The sequence below is a fragment of the Arachis ipaensis genome, chromosome B9, assembly GCF_059453495.1.
Source record: "Arachis ipaensis isolate K30076 ecotype BB chromosome B9, ASM5945349v1, whole genome shotgun sequence".
Classification (NCBI taxonomy): domain Eukaryota; kingdom Viridiplantae; phylum Streptophyta; class Magnoliopsida; order Fabales; family Fabaceae; genus Arachis; species Arachis ipaensis.
The window spans coordinates 30,924,075-30,945,830 of record NC_142444.1 but is presented as its reverse complement, the minus strand read 5'-3'; the positions used below and the strand labels follow the sequence as shown (position 1 = coordinate 30,945,830).

The 21,756-nt window shown below is 36.0% G+C and overlaps 4 protein-coding genes and 1 pseudogene across 4 annotated transcripts; all 5 read left to right on the top strand.

Annotated features, from left to right (window-relative positions):
• Positions 1–279: 279 nt before the first annotated feature.
• LOC107618651 (rhodanese-like domain-containing protein 6) lies at positions 280–5,580 on the top strand. The gene is made up of 9 exons (XM_088499885.1): positions 280–626; positions 745–909; positions 1,965–2,070; positions 2,275–2,455; positions 2,618–2,699; positions 3,023–3,105; positions 3,787–3,919; positions 4,331–4,496; positions 4,709–5,580. Exons 1-9 carry the CDS (start codon positions 465–467, stop codon positions 5,455–5,457), a joined length of 1,827 nt encoding a protein of 608 aa, XP_088356011.1. The 5' UTR covers positions 280–464; the 3' UTR covers positions 5,458–5,580.
• Positions 5,581–7,133: 1,553 nt separating this feature from the next.
• On the top strand, positions 7,134–7,674 carry LOC148544175 (uncharacterized). The gene is made up of 3 exons (XM_088498887.1): positions 7,134–7,320; positions 7,427–7,526; positions 7,629–7,674. The coding sequence occupies exons 1-3, from the start codon at positions 7,134–7,136 to the stop codon at positions 7,672–7,674; spliced, it is 333 nt and encodes a 110-aa protein (XP_088355013.1).
• Positions 7,675–7,686: 12 nt separating this feature from the next.
• On the top strand, positions 7,687–14,307 carry LOC107615366 (uncharacterized). The gene is made up of 5 exons (XM_088498886.1): positions 7,687–7,838; positions 7,961–8,096; positions 13,860–14,023; positions 14,098–14,168; positions 14,291–14,307. The coding sequence occupies exons 1-5, from the start codon at positions 7,687–7,689 to the stop codon at positions 14,305–14,307; spliced, it is 540 nt and encodes a 179-aa protein (XP_088355012.1).
• A 100-nt stretch (positions 14,308–14,407) lies between these two features.
• LOC148544174 (uncharacterized) lies at positions 14,408–14,977 on the top strand. The gene is made up of 3 exons (XM_088498885.1): positions 14,408–14,488; positions 14,591–14,671; positions 14,786–14,977. Exons 1-3 carry the CDS (start codon positions 14,408–14,410, stop codon positions 14,975–14,977), a joined length of 354 nt encoding a protein of 117 aa, XP_088355011.1.
• Positions 14,978–15,262: 285 nt separating this feature from the next.
• On the top strand, positions 15,263–21,416 carry LOC107615367 (NADPH-dependent oxidoreductase 2-alkenal reductase-like; annotated as a pseudogene).
• Positions 21,417–21,756: the final 340 nt, after the last annotated feature.

The following is a 21,756-nucleotide window of genomic DNA, read 5'->3' as shown; positions in this document are numbered from 1 at the left end:
TTTGGCAAGGAGATCGTTGTTTGGTTTTTCCGATCAAGGTCGAGAATTTAGGGAGTTTCTAGCCATTTCATGGTCAGGCGAGGACCGCATTTTTTGTGCGTCTCATCACATGCCGGGTTTGATGACCGTTCCGAGGAAGGACCCGGAGATCGGGTCTGGAACAGCTAGTTTCTTGGAAATGAAAACTGAAATGATCAAACAAACCCATTTTCTCTAGCAATTTGTTTTTGAACATGAAAATCAAAGAAATAAACCAAACAAAACGTTATTTTGGTCTCCATATTTTTCTGTCTCCAAGTTAGAAACTAACTGGTGTCTTAAGGTCAAGTTTGGGTTAAACTAAATCCGACCCATTTTGGCATCAAACTCAAACTAGCATGCAGCTTGGCCTAAGTCGCGCCTAGCTAGGATAGGAGGCTCAGAGGTGCGGTGGTGTAAAACACCAAAACATAAACCCTTAAAGCATGTCGGACACCGAAGGCATAGACCAATACGGCGTGCTCCTCTACTACAAGTATGCCCACATCCCCAACCTCGACGACCTCCTCTCCTTCTATCACTCCAACTGCTCCCAACTCTCCCTCCTCGGCCGCGTTCGCCTCTCTTCCCGCGGCGTCAATGTTACTGTAACTAACTAACTCAGCCACTCTTCTTCAATGCCAGTGCTCTCTCTTTCTTTTTCCCTTTCCGAAACTGAACTTCGTTTTATTTATTTATTTATTTTTTCGATTTGTTCTGGGATAGGTTGGTGGGAAATTGTCGTGCTTGGAGAGCCACATTGAAGCCCTCAAGGCCAAGGACTGTGTGTTCGAAGGGACCGATTTCAAGCTTGCTACTTGTGACGAGCCGCTAAACGATAGGGTCGCCGAGGAGTGTGGATTCACTTCTCTCTCCATTCGAATCGTCGAGGTCATTCTCTTTTTCATACATTTTTCTCTTGTTTTTTCATTTTATATCGGAGTAAAGGCTTAAATTCTTCCCATACATTTTAGACGGAAGTCAAATTGGTTCCCCGAATTATCCAATGCGGATCATGTTAGTCCCTAGCCAATTTTAGGTCTTTACGCCATTTGACCAAGGTTGATATCCACCACAAAACTTGGTCGTTTTGTTGCATCACTGCATCCTATGTGAAACTTAAGGTTCAGATTGGTAGAGATATAATCATTCATATTGCCTCCTTTTATAAGTTTAAGCTTTCGGGATAAGTGGTAAGAACTCTATGTCCAGAAGGTCAAGAATTCGATCTTGTTGAACCCCAAAATTGGAAAAAATAGCATAAGGCAAATAAAAAAGAGGAAAAAGGCCTATGTGAAAATCAAGCAAACCCAAAAGAGGTCCTTGGTTGAGGGACAGTATTAGAGATATAACCATTCATGTTACCTCCTATCAACTTTTGAGATGAGTGGTTTTCATGACACACATCAAAGGGCGTGGAAAATAGGTTAGAGATCAATTCGATTCGATGGAAATCCGAGGGGCTGCTTTGATTCACGCTTATAATTTTCAATCCCAATAGGTGAATTGTTGTTAGTGTTATTGGTCTTTGGAAATGATTATATACATATGAAAGAGTTGTGATATTTGAATGAGGCAAACTGATTGAGGTATCTAATCCAATTCAATGATCGAAAACAATTCATTGCATCAATGCTCAGATGCACGCACACATATGTATTGATTAGCTTTGCATAGTTGCACTTTTTATTTTGCTTTGTAGTGTTGAATTAGATATGTCGGCATAATTTGTTATCCGGGATTGTACTAGCATATTTAGCTATCTATTGTGGTGGAATGTAATCAACATTTTTACTTTGCATTTGGGACCTCACTTTCGTTATTTTGATTCTTTCCTCCTCTTTGGGTGCTGGAACATGTGCTTGGGCATCATGAATTGTTATTGCCGTGCTAATTGCTAGTTAGGTTCAGCACATCTCAGTGATATATGTCTGCTTTGTTTATAGGAACTGGTTACTCTCAGTTCTCATCCCCTGTTAAAGTCACCGGAGATTTCAAATGCTGGAAGACATCTTTCAGCATCTGAGTTTCATTCTTCCCTTCAAAATGCTGGTAAGTTTCTATAACTTGCTTACGTTGATGTATATCTTTTCGATTTGTTATCTTGGATCAAATTAGGTTGCCTTCCCGAACACCTCCCCTCCTTCTTTTTGCTTATTTGCTTATTTTTTTCGTTTGATTTTAACTTTACTCTGTGGTTCTACAACTGCAATTGAATTTGAGGTTTTTATTTGTATAATCTCGGTTATTTTTTAGATCAGAAGAGTCAAGGAAACGGCCTTGTGTTACTTGATGCAAGGAATCTGTATGAAACAAGAATCGGGAAATTCCATGCACCAAATGTCGAAACTTTGGATCCACAAGTTAGGCAGTATAGTGATTTATCCTCGTGGATAGATGATAATAGTGAGCAGCTGAAAGGAAAACATGTCCTTATGTAAGTTATTTTACTCTTTATTTTGGGTTATTCAACATTCCTTTGTAGCATTTTGTTATTGCCTGGTAAATATCTATTGTTGGTTTGCAGGCTGGAGGTAGTAGTTTTCATGCAGCTTTCATTTTTGAACTTTACAATGGTGTTTTCTTATTTTATTTATAGGTATTGTACTGGAGGAATCAGGTGTGAAATGGCATCTGCGTATATTAAGTCAAAAGGTGCTGGCTTTGAGAATGTGTTTCAGGTAAACAACGGAACTTTTGGTATCTTTATTCCTTTTTGTTTTACCCTGTTTTGAAATGGGATAAAATTTAGTAATGTCTCATGGGTTAGTATCATGTAGTTTGTCTGTTAACTAGTATGTTTATTGTTTATTAACTGGTCATATTGGCACAACCTTAGAAATGATCCTCTTAATTCTTAAGGACTTGGGTGGTGTTGTGCAATGAAGCATGAGAATTGTTAGAGTGTGAAAATCTTCTGGGAGTGTATCCTTTTGCAGAAACATGTCATAAACATGGCAAAATTTTATTTTTGCTGATCAGTTGTGTTTTGGATTAATTGCAGTTGTTTGGTGGTATCCAACGGTATTTGGAGCAATTCCCAGATGGTGGTTTTTTCAAGGGGAAAAATTTTGTGTTTGATCACCGGTATGTTTTTTCAAATGTCAGATTGCGTTTAGGCACTGGTTCATAAGTATCTTGTAATCCTGTGTTGTAATTTGGAGTATCACCAAGACATCAGACCATTAGTCATTAATAAATATTATAGTAGTAGGTTTACCAAGACACAAATATATAGTAGGTGTTTTTGGGAATGTTTAAAGACACTACAGCTTCAAGTGGAATTATGGAAGAAACACTAGATCCTATAACCCAAGCAATTTATTTTTGGATTAAAGATACTGAACCATATATCTTTCAGTTGCTTTTGTAGACTGGGTTTTTGATGCAGCTGTTTATAATAATATTCAATTAACTGGACTTAACCAAATAAGCAATTCGGTCCTTGACAGTAAAGTTTTTGAAGGCTGGTCCATGATTTTTTATGGCTCTCAATTTCGATATTGCTATGCTTATCATAAAAGAAGTTAATTTGATTGAATCATCAATTCATTATTTAGCTATGAACACCATGGTGGTTTTATTAATTTCACCATTTTATTGTTGCTATTTTTGTTGTTGCTGCTTGAGCTTTTCTCTTCATTGCCTAGGTCTTGATTTATCCAGTGAAGAGTTTGTGTTCTGTAATCTTGAAAGATGGTCAAATTTGGGATATTGTTGTTTGTGAAAATATTGGATAATCCCTGATTTTTTCTTCCATGGCTGCAGGATTTCTGTAGGAAGTTCAGATAGTAATGTTCTTGGTACCTGCCTTATCTGTCGTCGTTCATTTGATGATTATTCTTCACGCTGCCGATGTACTTATTGTAGAATGCTTGTCTTAGTTTGTCATAATTGTCAGGTATGATCTGATAGCTTATCCATGCCAACATGTTAAGTTTGCAAACCTTCATTAACCTTAGCATTCTGTAGGACTCATGGAGCAGAGAGAAGTATAGGAATTGGTTATATACCACTGAATTAGTTGCTGGTTCTAATATCCCAAAAAGACTGATATTGTGGAGAACTGATACTGGAGATTCACTATATTATTTTCTCTGTTATATTGACTTGAAGCCTTTTTTGGTCTGTTTGTTGCTGTAAATGTGAAAAAACACTTTCTGAGTCTTGTTCACAAGAATTATATTGCCGCTTTAGTCAAATGAATGTTTGACCCCTTGCTAACCGGAAAACAAGCAGCCCTTTAATTGTTTTGGTTTCTGGGGTCTGTTTTCTCTTCTTGCCTCTGAATTCTGTTACTGTGATTCCCCAGAATGAAGCTGCATTGTATGTTTGTGAGTTGTGCCAGAAGCAGGGCAAAGCTATTCAGTCAATGCAGTTAATTGGTACTGGTGAATTGAAAACCCCATTGGAAGGTGCTGAGTTGCAAAATTCATCTTCAAATGCTACATTATTACCTCAAATGCCTAAGGGAGATGGTAAGGTCTGTGATCCATACGCATGAATTAGCCTTGCTTTCACAACTATTTTGTCATATTTTACATTAATATATAATTTTCATAGTTTGCTGAATTTTTATTTTTAAAATTTGTTAATACTTTTTTTTTTTTAAGTTTCTAAAGTCTAAAAGATCTGGCAATATAAAATGTGCAGTTCTGAACATCCTAATGATTAATGAATAATGTTCCAGATGTCAGGTCCTCTAGAAAGCTTAGAATCTTATGCTTGCACGGGTTTCGGCAGAACGCTTCCAGTTTTAAGGGAAGAACATCATCATTAGCAAAAAGACTAAAGAAAATTGCCGAATTTGTTTTCGTGGATGCACCTCATGAGTTGTCATTCATTTATCAAACAACTTTGGCCAAAGATGCGACTTGTGAATCATCTCCAATGCTGTCTAGTCCACCTCCACCTTTGGAGAATTGCAAGAAGAAATTTGCATGGTTAGTAGCTCCCAATTCTGATGGAAGTACTGATGTCAATTGGAAGGTAGCAGAAGGCCCATTCGATCCACTTCAATACCAGCAACAAACTGAAGGATATGATACTTCCCTGTCACACTTGAAGAACGTTTTTTCCCAACAAGGGTCATTTGACGGTATCTTGGGATTTTCACAGGGAGCGGCGATGGCGGCTTTAATCTCTGCGCAACAAGAACAACTAAAAGGTGAAATGGACTTCAAATTTGTAATAATATGCTCAGGCTTTTCTCTCAATGTAAAGGAGATGGAACGCGGCATCATCAAGTGCCCTTCTCTTCATATTTTCGGCAATGAACATGGTAAGGACAGGCAGATAGCCAACCAAGCAAGCAAGGAACTTACTTCATTGTATGACGATGGTTGTTCTGTGATAATTGAACATGATTGTGGTCACATAATTCCTACTCGATCGCCATATATTGATGAGATAAAGGGTTTCCTTGGACGTTTTCTGTAAGAGGTTATCGAGTAAAATCTCTAGTTTTTGATACAAGTGAAACCTTGCAACTTTGCTTTATTGTATTATCTGTGTTCTGTATACCATTTTTGCTCCATGATGATGCAATTGGCTTGCTTCTTGTTATGTATTACAAATGTGCTTCTTGTTATGTATTCAAAAAACCATTCTATCTACCCAAAGATTTTTCGTAGTAGAATGGCAGGAGGCTATTCACACTGGCATTTACCTCCTCATCAAGATAAAGGGATATTATTATTATTATTATTTAGTAGGAGGAGGAAATTTTATGATATTGTGATTTGTGACCGTAGAACATAATATGGAGGATGAGTGTAAAATTATGCACAGTGGAAAAAATATAAGTGAAAAGGAAAAAAATAAATACAAATTGTGAATTTACGTTCCTTTTAACCAACATGTGCTATCCATTTTATTTACTAATGTGTTATTCTACTATTACAAGCATACTACATGACCAACCCATTTGGGTGTGTGCTATATCATTTACCTTCATCAATAGTGAAAATTTTAGAGCTCATTTAGTCTCTCTCTCACATAACTTGACCAAAATTTTAAGTCTAGCCACGAATATTTTAACCATTTATCGTAGGCAACTACTCAAATAAAGATAGCAAAAATATTTTCTTATAAAGATGTTTTGTTTAAAAGTGTGATTTATTTATTTAGCCACACTTTAAACAAAGACAATACTTATAAATATCAAAATTTAATCCTACAATTCATCATTCAAAAATCAAAAAATATTTTCAAATATTTATCTTATAAATACCAAAGTTATAAATGCTATACAAGATAAAAGAGTTTGCAATTGGGTACATGCTTAACTTGTCTCTTCACTTTCTTGTCATAATTAATTTCCTTCCTCCCTTGCGCAGTTCTTTTTCCAGTTGGTTGTGGCTATCACCTACCGGTATCATCAATCTCACTCTGTGTTACCAGCTAGTTAAAGTTCAAACTTCAAAGGCCAGTTTTTAGATCATTAATTTTTACTTCACATTACTTGATATATATTTGCCATTTCTTTTTAATATATATTCTTTAACTATTTTGTGCTAATAATCTTCCTATATATAATAGGAGACTAGTGGCTGATTCGGTGCTCGACAAGTGGTGGATCTATTCACTTGACACGTGTTGGGTCATATAGTAAAGAAAAAAAAAACATTTACTAACAAATTCCAGCAAAAAAAAAAAAAAAAAGACGAGGATACAGTAAAGATCTACATCTTCCTCTTTTTTGTACTCTCTTTCCATCCGTGTTATATAAAAGCCCATCTAAAAGAAGAATTACATGCACAAATCATTCTCTCATATAAACAAAAAAAAAAAAAAGAAGAGAAAATGTCTCAAATCTTTGATTACCTGGCTGATTTAAATGCAAGAAAACTACAATGGAATTTCAAAGTATATGTAATACGTGTGTGGGAATTCTCTAACAGATACAATGAGAGAGAAGTTGGCACCATTGAAGTGATTATTCAAGATAGTCAGATAAATATATTCACTCTATTCAAAAGTTTCAAAATTTTGCGTGATATAAGTATGTTCTAAATATATTCAAAAAACTGCAGGGCACAAGGTTGCAAGTTTCGATCCCTAAATCCCTGGTGAGCAGGTGGCGGGGTGTCTTAGTTCAGTTTCAAATGTATATTATGACCAACTTCGTTGTTGTTGACAACCAAAAGAGTAACATATTAAGGGGAAAGTATTTATTATTCTTCAGTCATAGGACAATCGTCAGTCATATCGAGAATCCCAGTTTTCCGCTAAATGTTTTCCGATTCAGAACCATCCGTGAGTTACTAAATGCTGAGAAGATCGATGACTCTGCATTGTTTGGTAAGTTGGTTTTATTAAATAGTTGTTCAACTTCTTTCATATTCAAATGCAATGCATAGCTATGGTTCTCTCAAATGTGTGTACTGTGTATTTTGTTTTTTTTTAGACATGATTGGTGAAGTAGTTGGTAAAGAAGATCCAAAAGAGTTGATCACCAGCAAAGGAAAGGAGACTAAACGACTGGCTGTTATCTTGGAGGACCCAGAGTATGTACATTCAACACTATAACAACTATATTTATGTGCGTATATAGAAATTTCTATTTTCAAAGAGTTAATGTGATGTCTTTTATATTTATAATGTTTTAGAAACAATAGGATTGTGTACACTATATTTGGTGAAATGGTTGACTAGCTACTTCGACACATGCAAGATGGAAGGGTTGAGCCACTAATAGTTGTGGTTCAGTATTTTAAGGCAACCAGATGGAATGGGAATACATCTGTCCAAAGCCACTTTGACATTTCACAGCTGCACATAGACCCCGACCTTAAAGATGTTGCTGAATTTAGGAGCGGGTTTGTTGATTCTATCTTATATAATCACTAAAATGGATTGCTTTTATACTTTGTATGAAAATGTTGTGGTCTATATGTATATTTGTTGATGAAGTTGATGATCCTTTTGAACTAATGTGTAGGCTGCTTGGCGGTGAACCATCATCCTTTGTGAGGATTAGTCAAGTTCCATCAAAAACAGCTTGGTCAGGGGTTGAGGAGCTCAAACAAGGTGCTGTGTCAGTGAAAATAATTGAAGAAGTCCTTATCCAACATAAGGTAATTGATGAGCAGATAATTTATACCCTTTTTGGCATTGTTTTTAGGTAGTTTTTAATATGATTTAGTTACTGTTTATTATATTTTTATTAGTTTCTATTCAAAAATCACATTTCTGGACTTTACTATGAGTTTGTATATTTTTCTGTGATTTCAGGTACTTTCTGGCTGAAATTGAGGAACCTGAGCAAAAATCTGATTCAGAGGCTGAAAAAAGACTGCAGATGCTGTTGGATTCTGACCTCCCTGAACTTGAAGTGGATTTTCTGGAGCTACAGAAGCCCAATTGGCACGCTCTTAATTGCGTTGGAAAGTAGACATCCTGGGCTTTCCAGCAATATATAATAGTTTATACTTTGCCCGAGATTTGATGGCCCAAACTGGCATTCAATGTCAGCCTAAAACATCTTGGCGTAAAACGCCCAAACTGGCACCAAAATTGGAGTTAAACGCCCAAACTGGCACCAGAGCTGGCGTTTAACTCCAGGAACAGTCTAAGCACGAAAAAGCTTCAATGCTCAGCCCAAGCACACACCAAGTGGGCCCCGGAAGTGGATTTCTGCACTATCTGCACTTAGTTACTCATTTTCTGTAAACCCTAGTTACTAGTTTAGTATAAAACTACTTTTAGAGATTTATTTTATGTCTTTTGACCATCTTTTGATCATATGTAACTTTTATCATCTTTACACGTTTGGAGGCTGGCCTCACGGTCATGCCTAGACCTTTCTCACTTATGTATTTTCTACGGTGGAGTTTCTACACCCCATAGATTAAGGTGTGGAGCTCTGTTGTTCTTCATGAATTAATGCAATTACTACTGTTTTTTCTTCAATTCACGGCTACTTCTTTTCCAAGATATACTCTTGTACTTAATTCAGTTAAGTCAGAATGAAGGGGTGACCCGTGACAATAACCCAATCTTCGTTACTCGCTTAGCCAAGATCCGCGTGCCTGACAACCACAAGCGGTCTACATGATGTTCAACGTAGTCATTGGACGACAGCCAGAGTATATTCTCTTGGATATCTAATACACAGACTGAGTCCGTGAGATTAGTATCTTCGTGGTATAGGCTAGAATCATTGGCAGCATTCCTGGGATCCGGAAAGTCTAAACCTTGTCTGTGGTATTCTGAGTAGGATCTGGGAGGGGATGACTGTAAAGAGCTTCAAACCTGCGAATGTTGGGCGCAAGTGACAGTGTGCAAAAGGATCAATGGATCCTATTCCGACGCTAGTGGGAACCAACAGATGATTAGCCATGCGGTAGCTGTACCTGGTATTTTTCATCTGAGACGAGAAACCAAATAGTTGATTAGTCGTGCAGAAACTGTAGAGGACCATTTTCACTGAGAGGATCTTACAGCTTGCCATGGAAGGAGGTAACACATGGTTGGAAGAAGGCAATAGAAAAGCAGAGGTTCAGAAGCAACAAAGCATCTCCATATGCTTATCTAAAATTCCCACCAGTGAATTACATAAGTAACTTTTATTTTCTATTTTATTTATATTTTAATTATCAAACTGATGCCAGGGCATTTTGGTCAGTTTCACTGACCTTTTCTTTACTGTTTTTAGGGTAGTTTCATGCATTTCCTTAGGAAATAAGCTAGTTTTGGGTAGATATTCACTTACATCTTGATTCAAGCATACATTGTGCACTTTACATGATTTCATGAGGATTTTGCATGAATTTAAGGACGAATTGGATGTTGCATTTCCCATGACTTGGACTAGAACTTTGATGCACTTTATTGCTTGATTTCAGGACAAAGGAAGCAAAGAAGAACCACATTAGTGGCTACGTTAGTTACACTAACGTTAACACTAACGTGGAATGGGAGTAACTTGCAAAGTTAATGAGAAAAGTGATTGCCAATAACGCTCTCGAAGCCATCATTGCCCACGTTAAGAGTCATGTTAACTAAGTTAACGTGAACTCTAACGTGGAAGAAAGGAAATGGAGCCAACGTTAGTGACACTTAACATTATCACTAACGTTGGACCAAGCTCATAAGTGGCCACGTTAGTCACCACGTTAACTTAGTTAACGTGGCCTCTAACGTTAAGAAGAAAGGGGGGAAGCCAACGTTAGTGACATTCAACATTATCACTAACGTTGGCCAAGTCACACTAGGCCACGTTAACTCCCACATTAACCTAGTTAACGTGGAAGCTAACGTGAAGAAGGGAGGTGACGCCAACGTTAGTGACACCCAACATTGTCACTAAAGTTGGAAGGAGCCCACACATGCCACCATGAGCCACGTTAACTTAGTTAACGTGGAAGCTAACGTGGATAAGGGAATGTTGAGCCAACGTTAGTGACACTCAACTTTGTCACTAACGTTGGAGATGGCTAGCATGGCCACGTTAGAAGCCACGTTAACCTAGTTAACGTGGACTCTAACGTGGGAGCTAAGGGGCACATTGGAACGTTAGTGACAATGTTAAGTGTCACTAACGTTCTCGAAGGTTGGCAAGCCTACGTTAAAAGAGCCACGTTAACTAAGTTAACGTGGACTCTAACATAGAGAAGGGGGAGGCTTCTCAACGTTATTGGGAAAGTTGAGTCCCAATAACGTACGCGAAGGACAAAGAGGCAACGTTAGTGGCAACGTTTGTGCCACTAACGTTGAAGTTAACGTGGCTCTTACTTGGGTAAGGAACGTTAGTGAAAAAGTTGAACGTCACTAACGTTCTCGAACCCATATTTTCACTAAACGTTAACACCACTAACGTCCTGAGCCAAAGCCTCTGCCCACTTCACACTTTCTCTCTGCAAGTAAAGCCAAGCCCAATGAAGAAGATAACTGCTTCAAACTCAAGATCCAAAGGCCCAGACCCAAGACTTGAAGAACCAACTAGAAGAGTAGAAGAGTAGTATATATAGGAGTAGTTTTGAATTAATTGGGGAGTTGGAAAATATAGGGAGCCTCTGGGCATAGAATTACTCTCTATATTTACTCTGCACTTCTAGTTTTCATCATGTATTCTCCATCTTTGTTTTCATTTTCCAGAGCTATGAATAACTAAACCCCTTTCATTGGGTTAGGGAGCTCTGTTGTAATTTGATGGATCAATACTAGTTTTCATTATTCTTCTTCTATCTTTTCTCTTGATTTTACTTGAAAGCTTTCGATCTTCATCCAATTGGGTAGTTATCTTGGAAAAGAAGCTATTCATACTTGGATCTCTTCTGAACCTTGAAAGAGGAATGAAGAGATCAAGCTAGAAATGCTTTCTCATGCTGGACCAAATTGGGTTTGGATGGATATGTGACTATAATCCTCTCAACACTTGATTTGGGAAATGCATGTGGTATAATCAGTGACCATACTTCATCTCTTCTCATGAGCAATTGACCAAGGAATTGGCTATTGATCAAGATTTGAGAGATTGAATTACAAGAAATTGTAATTCAATCACTTAAGATTGCCAAGGAGATCAATGAGTGCATTGATTGAGGAAGAGATGAAAATGAAATTGATCCGGAGAATGCAACATCTCCTAAGCCCAATGAACTCCCCATTTCTGATCTTACCCATTCTCTTTAATTTCTGTTATTTACTCTTATGAGCAATTCCCCCATTCCCATTTACAATTCTGCAATTTACTTTCAGTCATTTACTTTCAGTTCTTTAATTCTAGCATTTACTTTTTTCTGCCATTTACTTTCCCGCCATTTTATTTTCTGCAATTCTCAACTCAAATTCTGATTCGCTCAACTAGAACATTCTTCTAATTAAAGTTGCTTGATCAATCAATCCTTGTGGGATTCAACCTCACTCTATTGTGAGTTTTTACTTGACGACAAATTCGGTACACTTGCCGAAGGAAATTTGTTATGAGACAAGTTTTCCGTGCATCACTGATGAGCGGATAATTTATACGCTTTTTGACATTGTTTTTAGTATGTTTTTAGTAGGATCTAGTTACTTTTAGGGATATTTTCATTAGTTTTTATGTTAAATTCACATTTTTGGACTTTACTATGAGTTTGTGTATTTTTCTATGATTTCAAGTATTTTCTGGCTGAAATTGAGGGACTTGAGCAAAAATCAGATTCAGAGGTTGAAGAAGGACTGCTGATGCTGTTGGATTCTGACCTCACTGCACTCAAAGTGGATTTTCTGGAGCTACAGAACTCGAAATGGCGCGCTTCCAATTGCGTTGGAAAGTAGACATCCAGGGCTTTCCAGAAATATATAATAGTCCATACTTTGGCCAAGAATAGACGACGTAAACTGGCGTTCAACGCCAGCTTTCTGCCCAAATCTGGCGTCCAGCGCCAGAAAAGGAGCCAAAACTAGAGTTGAACGCCCAAACTGGCATAAAAGCTGGCGTTCAACTCCAAGAAGGACCTCTACACGTGCAACACTCAAGCTCAGCCCAAACACACACCAAGTGGGCCCAGGAAGTGGATTTATGCATCAATTACTTACTCATGTAAACCCTAGTAGCTAGTTTATTATAAATAGGACCTTAAGGTGTGGAGCTCTGCTGTTCCTCAAAGATTAATGCGAAGTACTACTGTTTTCTATTCAATTCATCTTGTTTCGCTTCTAAGATATTCATTCGTACTTTAATCTGAATGTGATGAATGTGACAATCATCATCATTCCCTATGAACGCGTGCCTGACAACCACTTCCGTTCTACCTTCGACTGAATGAGTATCTCTTAGTTCTCTTAATCAGAATCTTCGTGGTGTAAGCTAGAATGATGGCGGCATTCAAGAGAATCCGGAAAGTCTAAACCTTGTCTGTGGTATTCCGAGTAGGATTCAATGAATGAATGACTGTGACGAGCTCCAAACTCGCGATTGCTGGGCGTTAGTGACAGACGCAAAAGGATAGTAAATCCTATTCCAGCATGATCGAGAACCGACAGATGAATAGCCGTGCCGTGACAGGGTGCGTTGACCATTTTCACTGAGAGGATAAGATGAAGCCATTGACAAGGGTGATGCCTCCAGACGATTAGCCGTGCCGTGACAGGGCATTGGATCATTTTCCCGAGAGATGACCGAAAGTAGCCATTGACAGTGGTGATGTATCACATAAAGCCAGCCATGGAAAGGAGTAAGACTGATTGGATGAAGATAGCAGGAAAGCAGAGGTTCAGAGGAACGAAAGCATCTCCATTCGCTTATCTGAAATTCTCACCAATGAATTACATAAGTATTTCTATCCCTATTTTATTATATTATTTTCGAAAACTCCATAACCATTTGATATCCGCCTGACTGAGATTTACAAGGTGACCATAGCTTGCTTCATACCAACAATCTCCGTGGGATTCGACCCTTACTCACATAAGGTATTACTTGGACGACCCAGTGCACTTGCTGGTTAGTTACACGGAATTGTGAACCATGGTCTTGGCATCATGTTTTTTTGGCGCCATTTCCAGGGAAAGAAAGAGCAATAAATTTTACATAATTAAAGTGTAATCACGATTCCACGTACCAATCACAAACATCATAACCATTTGAATCCGCCTGACTGAGATTTACAAGGATGACCATAGCTTGCTTCAAGCCAACAATCTCCGTGGGATCGACCCTTACTCACGTAAGGTTTATTACTTGGACAACCCAGTGCACTTGCTGGTTAGTTGCACCGGAGTTGTGGAAAGTGTGAATCACAATTTCGTGCACCAGTAATCCCAACTATGTTTTTTCGAATGTTTTTTTTCCAATGTCTATTTAGATTGGTTGCTGATGCAAAAATACTCGACATTTTAATATGGCCTAATAGGAAGATCCAGCTTGGATTGCTGCAAGTATTGTTGCGATTAATGTTACGAAAGACGATTGGTTCTATAAATCATGTAAAAAATGTCCAAAGAAAGTTGAAACTCCTATTGGAAACAGATATGAATGTGGGAAGTGTGGCCATACACATGGATCTGCAGCCCTAAGGTTCTTTTTTATAATATTTGTATGGAACTTTTTAAATAAACTACATGTTCATTTGTATTTTGTTTGTATTATAGGTTCAAAGTCGAGGTGATGGTTTTTTATGGAACCGGTAGCATCCGATTGCTACTATGGGACAAGGAAACAAGTATGCTATGTGGGAAGAGAGCTTAACAGATTATGGAGGACGATGTAAGCACCTATTGTTATTCTTAAGAATTACTATCTATAAGCTATATAGCAAGAGTGAAGTGCTTTATTTGTTTACAGGTTATAGTAGGAGATGAATATCCCAAAACACTTGATAACATGATGGACAAAAGAGTCCTTTTCAAGATAAATATCAAGGAAGCCAATATTAATCAATTTGATCATGTGTACATGGTTATGAAAATCTGTGATGATGAGGATATCATTGACAAAAATCTTCCCAAAGAGTTGTCTACTAATCTTCCGAGTAATGTCAGTGTAAGTTCTTTAAACGATTGAGTGCTACCGATAAGCGTATATTCTTATACATGGTCAATTCACTGTAACATCTAAGCAGACCAATTCATTCCCTAAACACAGGAAGATGGCTGCAACAACTATTTGGAAATTTTAGAAAATGTGGCTAATCTTAAAACTGATTGTGATACTGAGTCTTCTATGGTATGTTCAAAATATCTATTTTCTTTTATATTGTTACAAACAAGTGCAGATTTCTTGACAACTTTTAAGATGAATTGTTTAACCTGATAGTTTTCTGTTATTTATGTGTTATAGGATGTTGTGGAGGAGTGCATCTCATCCCTCAAGTACAATACACCACCTAAAAAAATTACCAATGGATTGAAGAATTCTCCTCTAAGTCTGAATGAAGATGAGGAAGAAGGCCAGCTGTCAACCAACAGGTTCAGTAGGAAGATGGGAAAGAGACAGAAATGTGTTAACTTTGATGCAGATATGAGTAGTTGAAAATTGGGTTTATATTTTGAGTAGTAAAAGAAACTCTATTGCAGTCACCTAATTATGTGATTTGTAATTGTATGACTTTGTTATTATCTTTCTATCATGTGAGACTTTGTTAGTCCGGTGGCATTTAATTTATGAACTTACCTTAGAAACTTGATTGATTCCTAATATGATTTCTAGATAGTTAGCTTTGTTTTGATATGGTCAGTAGCTACCTGTATATACACTTTAAAAGAATTGTTTTTAGTAAGAATTATTCTTAATGAATTTAATCATCTAATATATGCTATGGCTTATTTCGGTAGTTACACCAACTAAAATTGTTTCACATGGTTGGAAATAAACCATGTACACATCAGAGTAAAAAGAAGTATACATTCACTATGAAATTCTGATATGTATCGTACAACTACTTAGATTAAAGTGTGAAATATATATGAAATGCTAGATATTAAAATATAATAATTTTTAAACTAAGTATAAAAAGTTACTATATGCATCGTGATTGAGTCGAAATAGTATTTTACACGTGATATTAGAACAAAACCTATATAAGGATAAAAAAATCAGTTAAATACAATTACATTCTTATATAAGAGTTTTATTACATGTATTGTGTATTTTATATGTCACAACCTTCATTATTTTATTAAATAAAGTTAATAGTGAAATAACATTGAGTTACTTTTAAAATATTTAGGATAGAAATAAGATGAATAAAATATTAGAGACAATATTCGTACTTATTCTAAATATTTGAGACAAAAGTGACATTTTATTCTTTTTGGAGAACTATTTTAATGCTTCACCTTAATTCTATCCAAATGTTTTTGTTTCTTATTTTTGGCAAGATATTGATGGTCCTTGCATTGGACATGTTGTGGCTTCTGGTAATGCTAAGTTTAAGAAAGGTGATTTTGTTGTGGGAGTTTTCACTTGGGCAGAGTACAGTGTGGTTAAGAAAGGAAGCATAATGAAAAAATTGGATCCTTTCTGAATTTCCTCTCACCTATTACCTTGGAGTTCTAGGTAATATGATGCAAGATAATTTACATATTTTTTATTACATGTTTCAAGGTAGGCATGATTTCTTATAGGAAGAAGGTAGTTAAGTACCTTGTGCTAGATTTATGAAAATGATCTTGTACATTTTTAGTTAAGAGAAATTCAAGGTGATAAATAGTTTTTTTTTTTATTATAATGTCTTTACTCTTTAACTCAAGTTATATTTGATTTTGTTTTGGCCAAATAAATAACTAATAATTGGAATTTTGTGTTGTCATTTGTTTGTGGTTGACTTGATAATTTTAAGAATAAATTCCTACACTATTAGAATAACATATCTCTAGAAATTAGGGTGCATCGAATTGGGGTAGTAGGTTGGAACTTGGAAGGGTGGTAGTGACGGTTTATAGTTTGGGGAATATTCACGTGATGACATCTTTATATAAAAATAACATTGTGAATCTGTAGATGGTTAGTCAAACATATTTGGTCAAACGTATCAAATTATCTAGTGGTCCACAATGTTATTTTTATGTGAAGATGTTATCATGGAAGTATCTACCTTATAGTTTTACTTCTGAGAAAAAAACATGCACAATAATAACATGTCTGGAGATTTCATTAGTACTTGTAACAATGTGTAACTCCTATAAATGTTAGACATACGTAACTAATTAGTTAGTAGTTAATGTTAAGATGTATATAAAGAGGTTTAAGGAATAATATATATATTTTTTTATTTTGAATTTTATTAATGCAGAATTTAGTGGGCTATCTGCCTATGGGGGTTTACGTGAAATTTGCAAACCCCAAAAGGGGGAAAAAGTGTTTGTCTTAGCAGCTTCTGGAAGTGTTGGAATTTTGGTTGGACAATATGCAAAGCTCTTAGGTTGCTATGTCGTTGACTCTGCTGGGAGCCAAGAGAAGGTTATTTTTTTAATATTATCATTATTTTGTTCCCAATAATTTTATTATTACTATTTTTAACATAAATAAAGTACAAAGAAAGTACTCAATATCTTGAATATATATATATATATATATATATATATAAAGCTAAAACTTCTTTCATATCTAATAACGGAGAGAATGCTATTTAAGAAGGGTAATTAGGAGCATAACTTATTTTCTCTTTTAGTAACACATCAAAGCTTCAGTTTAAATTGGAAGCCTAATCTATGTGTAATTTGTTATAGGTGACATTGCTGAAAGAAAAGCTAGGGTTTGACAATGTATTCAACTACAAAGAGGAAACAAATCTAAATGCTACACTTAAGAGATATGATATAGGGCTTGTTTGGCTATCATTTTCAAAAAATTATTTTTTCTTTTTAATTTTTCTAGTGATTTTACTTTTAGTCTTTACTATAGAAATTTATCAATAGTTATGAAATAGTCTAAAATGAATATTTTTTCTTCAAAAGTTATGAAATATTCATAGCATCTTCACTTAAAATTAAGAATTTTAAAAATTCATAAATTATGATTTAACCCTTTGAATTTGTAAAAAATAATTTCTTATATTTTTGAAAAGGGAATGTTTAGTTTTTCATGATTAGGATCAATTATAAATTTATAATTAATTGGCGTTAGTTCTATTTTTATTTAAATATATATGTTTTTATAGATTTGTTTACTAATATCTATTTTATTGACCGTATCTTATGTCATCAACGAAATTTCACTAATAAGAAAACAATTTTGAATAAAAAATAAAAACTATAAGATTTTCAAACATATCCGAACCAAAGAGGTGAGAATAACAGTTACAACTATGGTCCATCAAAATCAAATACTTCTCCCCATTGAAGAACTTGATTGTGACAGTACTTTTAATAAAATGAATACCTATTTTGAAATGAAAATAATAATAGTTTAATCTTTTTTCCTGTTAATGTTGTTTATTTTTTATTTAGGTACTTTCCTAACGGAATTGATATATATTTTGACAATGTTGAGGGTGAGATGTTAGAGGCTGCAATTGTTAATATGAATGCATTTGGTAGAATAACTATTTGTGGGGTAATATTTGAATACAATGCTGCAAAGAACAAAGCATCACTAAATATGTTGAATGTTATATACAAGAGAATCAACATAAGAGGATAATTAGCTCATGACTTTTTGAATAACTATTCAGATTTTTTGGCACAAACATCAGGATATCTAAGAAGTGGCAAGTTGGAAGAGATTGAAGACATCTCATTGGGTGTAGAGAGCATCCCTTCAGCCTTTGTAAGAATCTTTAAAGGAGATAATATTGGAAAGAAAATTGGGATTTACATAAGGTTGAATAATGTAATTGATTTTATCTTTATTTTTATGAGTGCATATATTGGACGTGTTTGATTTGTATTTACATTTTTTAAAATATTTAAAAAGCAATAAAATTACTCTAAAAGAGTTTAATTATTTTTATTAATTTTAACAATAATTAATAAAAATATATAAATTTACATTATTTATAAAATTATTTTACTTTTGATTTTTTAACCATTAGAAAAACCATTCCTTTATAGACAAAAAAAAACCATTCTTTTATAATGGTTGATAAAGAATATATTAAAAAAAATAAAAATTCGGAATGATGATAAAGTATGCATTAATTGCAAGTGTTTCCCTTATCTATCTATCTATGCTGTTACAAAATCTCTGATCTTATCCTCTAAGTCTAAAACCCATAGTTGTAAGAATCGAACCAGTGATCAAACTGGTCAAATTACTGGTTTACTAATTTATTGGTTCAATCGATAAATTACTGGTTGAACCGGTAAAACCAATTTCATGTAACTAAAAAATATAATAGCAAAGGTATAAAAAATAGCTATTACAAATGAGGAGTGCTAGAGGGCTACACTTTTGTTAAATTATGGCCAGCATTTAACCATCAAAAGGGAATTGAATGATTCTACACCATTAGATACAATCTCACACCATTAAAAACATCATTGATGGCTAATTAATGGCTAAAAACTACAAAATCTGCTGGTCCGCTAGACTTTCTCATTACAAAAATACAAATTCACATCAATTGTTCAATGTTGGGAGCATAACCTATTTCCAACAGTTCAATTCAAAGGGTTCCTGTTAGGCAAGACAAAAGCAACCATATATGCATTCACTAAAATCTTTTTTGGACATAAAACCAGTTTTGCCGACATGTTTTCAAGCCTAAATCTGCCAAATGATTTAAATTATGAGCAAGATTGGTACCTAACTTCGACAAACAACCATGAAAAATTGATGAATGGATAACAAGCACTTAACTCACAAGTAAAATGGTTGCATTCAACTTGAAAATAACCATTTAATTGAACACACATTTAAAAGCAACACCATAGTAGTTCAACAGCAAATAATTCGACAAAAAGACTCAGAGTCACTACACTAAACAGATGCACAATGGCATAATAGTTCAACAACAAATAACTCCGACAAAAATTGCTAGAAAATCCAGCAATCCTTCTTCTAAAGCAAACAAGCATAATGGCATAATCAAAAATTAATAAAAAATCCAGCAATCCAGCAATCCGAGAGAGGAGGCAGTGGACGGAGAGGATGCGCTGACGGCGCCGACGAGCAAGGAGCTGCAGAGGATGGTGTTTCTGATGGTGTATTGGCTGAAGACATTCTAAAACAATATATAATAGTAATGGTATAAAACAGCAGCTATTACAAAAACAATGTTACATAATCCATATTTTGATATTTTCATATCCAGCAATATAAATTCACAGCAATGTTACATCAACAAAAATAACCATAACCACTACAAATCTGAAAAAAAAAATCAACAATCTGCCATCAACTAGTTCAATAATATAACAAGTTATAACTCAACAATATATACATAATCAACAATCTGCCATTAACCTATCAGTTATTCACTCCCTTAATCAAATTAAAATCCAACTAAATAACTAAAAAAACAGAGAACAAATTTCATAGTTTGGAGACCAACCTGGATGAGGCAGATTCTGGCGACGAAGAGGCAGCAACGCAGCAGCGACGGAGAGGCGGCACCGCAGCAGCGACGAGAGGTAGCACCGCAGCAGTGACACAGGAGACGTGACTACGACGAGGAGAGACGCGAAGCCACGAACTAGACGTACTCGGACACACTGTGAAGCCAGCGAGACGAAGCAGAGGAAGAGAGTCTTCGAGACTACGAGGAAGAGTGTTGGTGTGACGAGGGGAGGAAGAAGACGACAGGTCGGCGGTGAGGTGAGGTGTGGTGATCAACTATGTATGGTGTGATGAGCAGCTGAGGAAGACTTGAAGGACTGCTGTTTTGGCTTTTGGGGATTTAGGGTTAGGGGGAAGAGGGTATTCGAGAGAGTGAGAGACATTCGTTTTGAAAACAAAAAAAAAAATTTCCAAACCAGTCAGTTACACAAAAACTGCCGGTTCTTTGGTTTTTATCAAAATCGGACGGTTTAAACCGATTTTAAACCGGTTCTATTTTTTATTCGGTCAGAATGACTAACCGAACCGGCTAAGTGATCAGTTCACCAATTTTTTATTGAACCGGCCGGTTTGGTCCGGTTCTTATAACTATGCTAAAAACGTTGTCTGTGAAATCCAAGAATCCAACAACAAGATCATAGTAATATTATAGTCTAAGTTAAAAAATAAAATACTTCCTAATTTAATGATTCAGTATCATTCAAAACTTCATGAAAAAAATAAACAAAAAAACCTTAACAAGCAAATAAATGAAATTCATCTCAGAAATATGCAAAAACAGAAAATAAATTACAAATGACATAATTATTGTCTACCTTGTTATTCATTTTTTCTTTTAACCTTTTTTTTTATAAGATTAGAAGAATTCTCTTTTTCTTCATCAAAAAGCACCGGTAATAGTCTCTGTTCATACCCTAGCCCAAATTCATAAAAGCCAGACACAATAAGGATAAGAGGCCTGATCCAAAGAGGAGACCTCTAACCCATATCCGACTTCTTTGAAGAAGTCGAACACCGCGAAGGAGCTCAGCTCTACTTACCCAAGTAAGTAACTATCTCCGCGAATTTCTCCCTCTATTTCGATCTTCCCTAAAAGATAGATTCAAACTCCCAAGATAAAGAGAACAGTTATCCATCAATAAAGGTGGAACTACTCCAACAAAGGTGGTTATCAACTCTATTATAAGTACATTGACACCCCTCAGGTATAATTTATGTTCTAATCTACTAAAAATCTGCCTAAAGCCCTTGCTGACTTAAGCATTGGAATCTCTTGCAGGTACCACCCCCACCTCCTCACGAGAAACTCGGATGGCGGCACCTCAGCACTGAACAAGTCGGACGATGCCTCATAAAGAGTCTGGACCTCACGTCCAGGCCCAAATCAACGTTTCAGGTAACCCTCGGAACAATGGCACCGTTGCTGGAGAACTGGGATTCAACCCTTGATAATGGCAGACCATCAGTATGAAGACGGCCATACGGCGTCTAAATCTAAACCTACTCCCTAATAGGAGGGCCATGCCCTCGTCATACTTCCACCACAACGAACACATGTTCCTCACGGAGAAGGAATGTCCGGAAACCCCTCACCAAGGCAGATTCAATCAGAGATACACCCACCAGAAAAGGAAGAAACCCTCACATCCTACTGAGATTCTAGGTATGGTCCATGGCCATGGCAGATGACTAGAGCAGCTCGAGCAGGAAGCTAAGCGACAACAGAAAGCAAAACGGGAGCTACGGAGAGAAGTAAGACGACTGGTGCACGAAATCACAATCACACTTTTACAATTCTGCACAACTAACCA

Coding starts and splice junctions, on each gene's coding strand:
- LOC107618651 (XM_088499885.1), top strand. CDS start 465: ATGTCGGACACCGAAGGCATAGACCAATACGGCGTGCTCCTCTACTAC. Junction 2,071..2,274: donor TTCTTCCCTTCAAAATGCTG/GTAAGTTTCTAT, acceptor GTTATTTTTTAG/ATCAGAAGAGTCAAGGAAAC. Junction 3,106..3,786: donor AATTTTGTGTTTGATCACCG/GTATGTTTTTTC, acceptor CCATGGCTGCAG/GATTTCTGTAGGAAGTTCAG.
- LOC148544175 (XM_088498887.1), top strand. CDS start 7,134: ATGACCAACTTCGTTGTTGTTGACAACCAAAAGAGTAACATATTAAGG. Junction 7,321..7,426: donor CGATGACTCTGCATTGTTTG/GTAAGTTGGTTT, acceptor GTTTTTTTTTAG/ACATGATTGGTGAAGTAGTT. Junction 7,527..7,628: donor GTTATCTTGGAGGACCCAGA/GTATGTACATTC, acceptor ATAATGTTTTAG/AAACAATAGGATTGTGTACA.
- LOC107615366 (XM_088498886.1), top strand. CDS start 7,687: ATGCAAGATGGAAGGGTTGAGCCACTAATAGTTGTGGTTCAGTATTTT. Junction 7,839..7,960: donor GTTGCTGAATTTAGGAGCGG/GTTTGTTGATTC, acceptor ACTAATGTGTAG/GCTGCTTGGCGGTGAACCAT. Junction 8,097..13,859: donor AAGTCCTTATCCAACATAAG/GTAATTGATGAG, acceptor ATGGCCTAATAG/GAAGATCCAGCTTGGATTGC.
- LOC148544174 (XM_088498885.1), top strand. CDS start 14,408: ATGAAAATCTGTGATGATGAGGATATCATTGACAAAAATCTTCCCAAA. Junction 14,489..14,590: donor ATCTTCCGAGTAATGTCAGT/GTAAGTTCTTTA, acceptor CCCTAAACACAG/GAAGATGGCTGCAACAACTA. Junction 14,672..14,785: donor GTGATACTGAGTCTTCTATG/GTATGTTCAAAA, acceptor TATGTGTTATAG/GATGTTGTGGAGGAGTGCAT.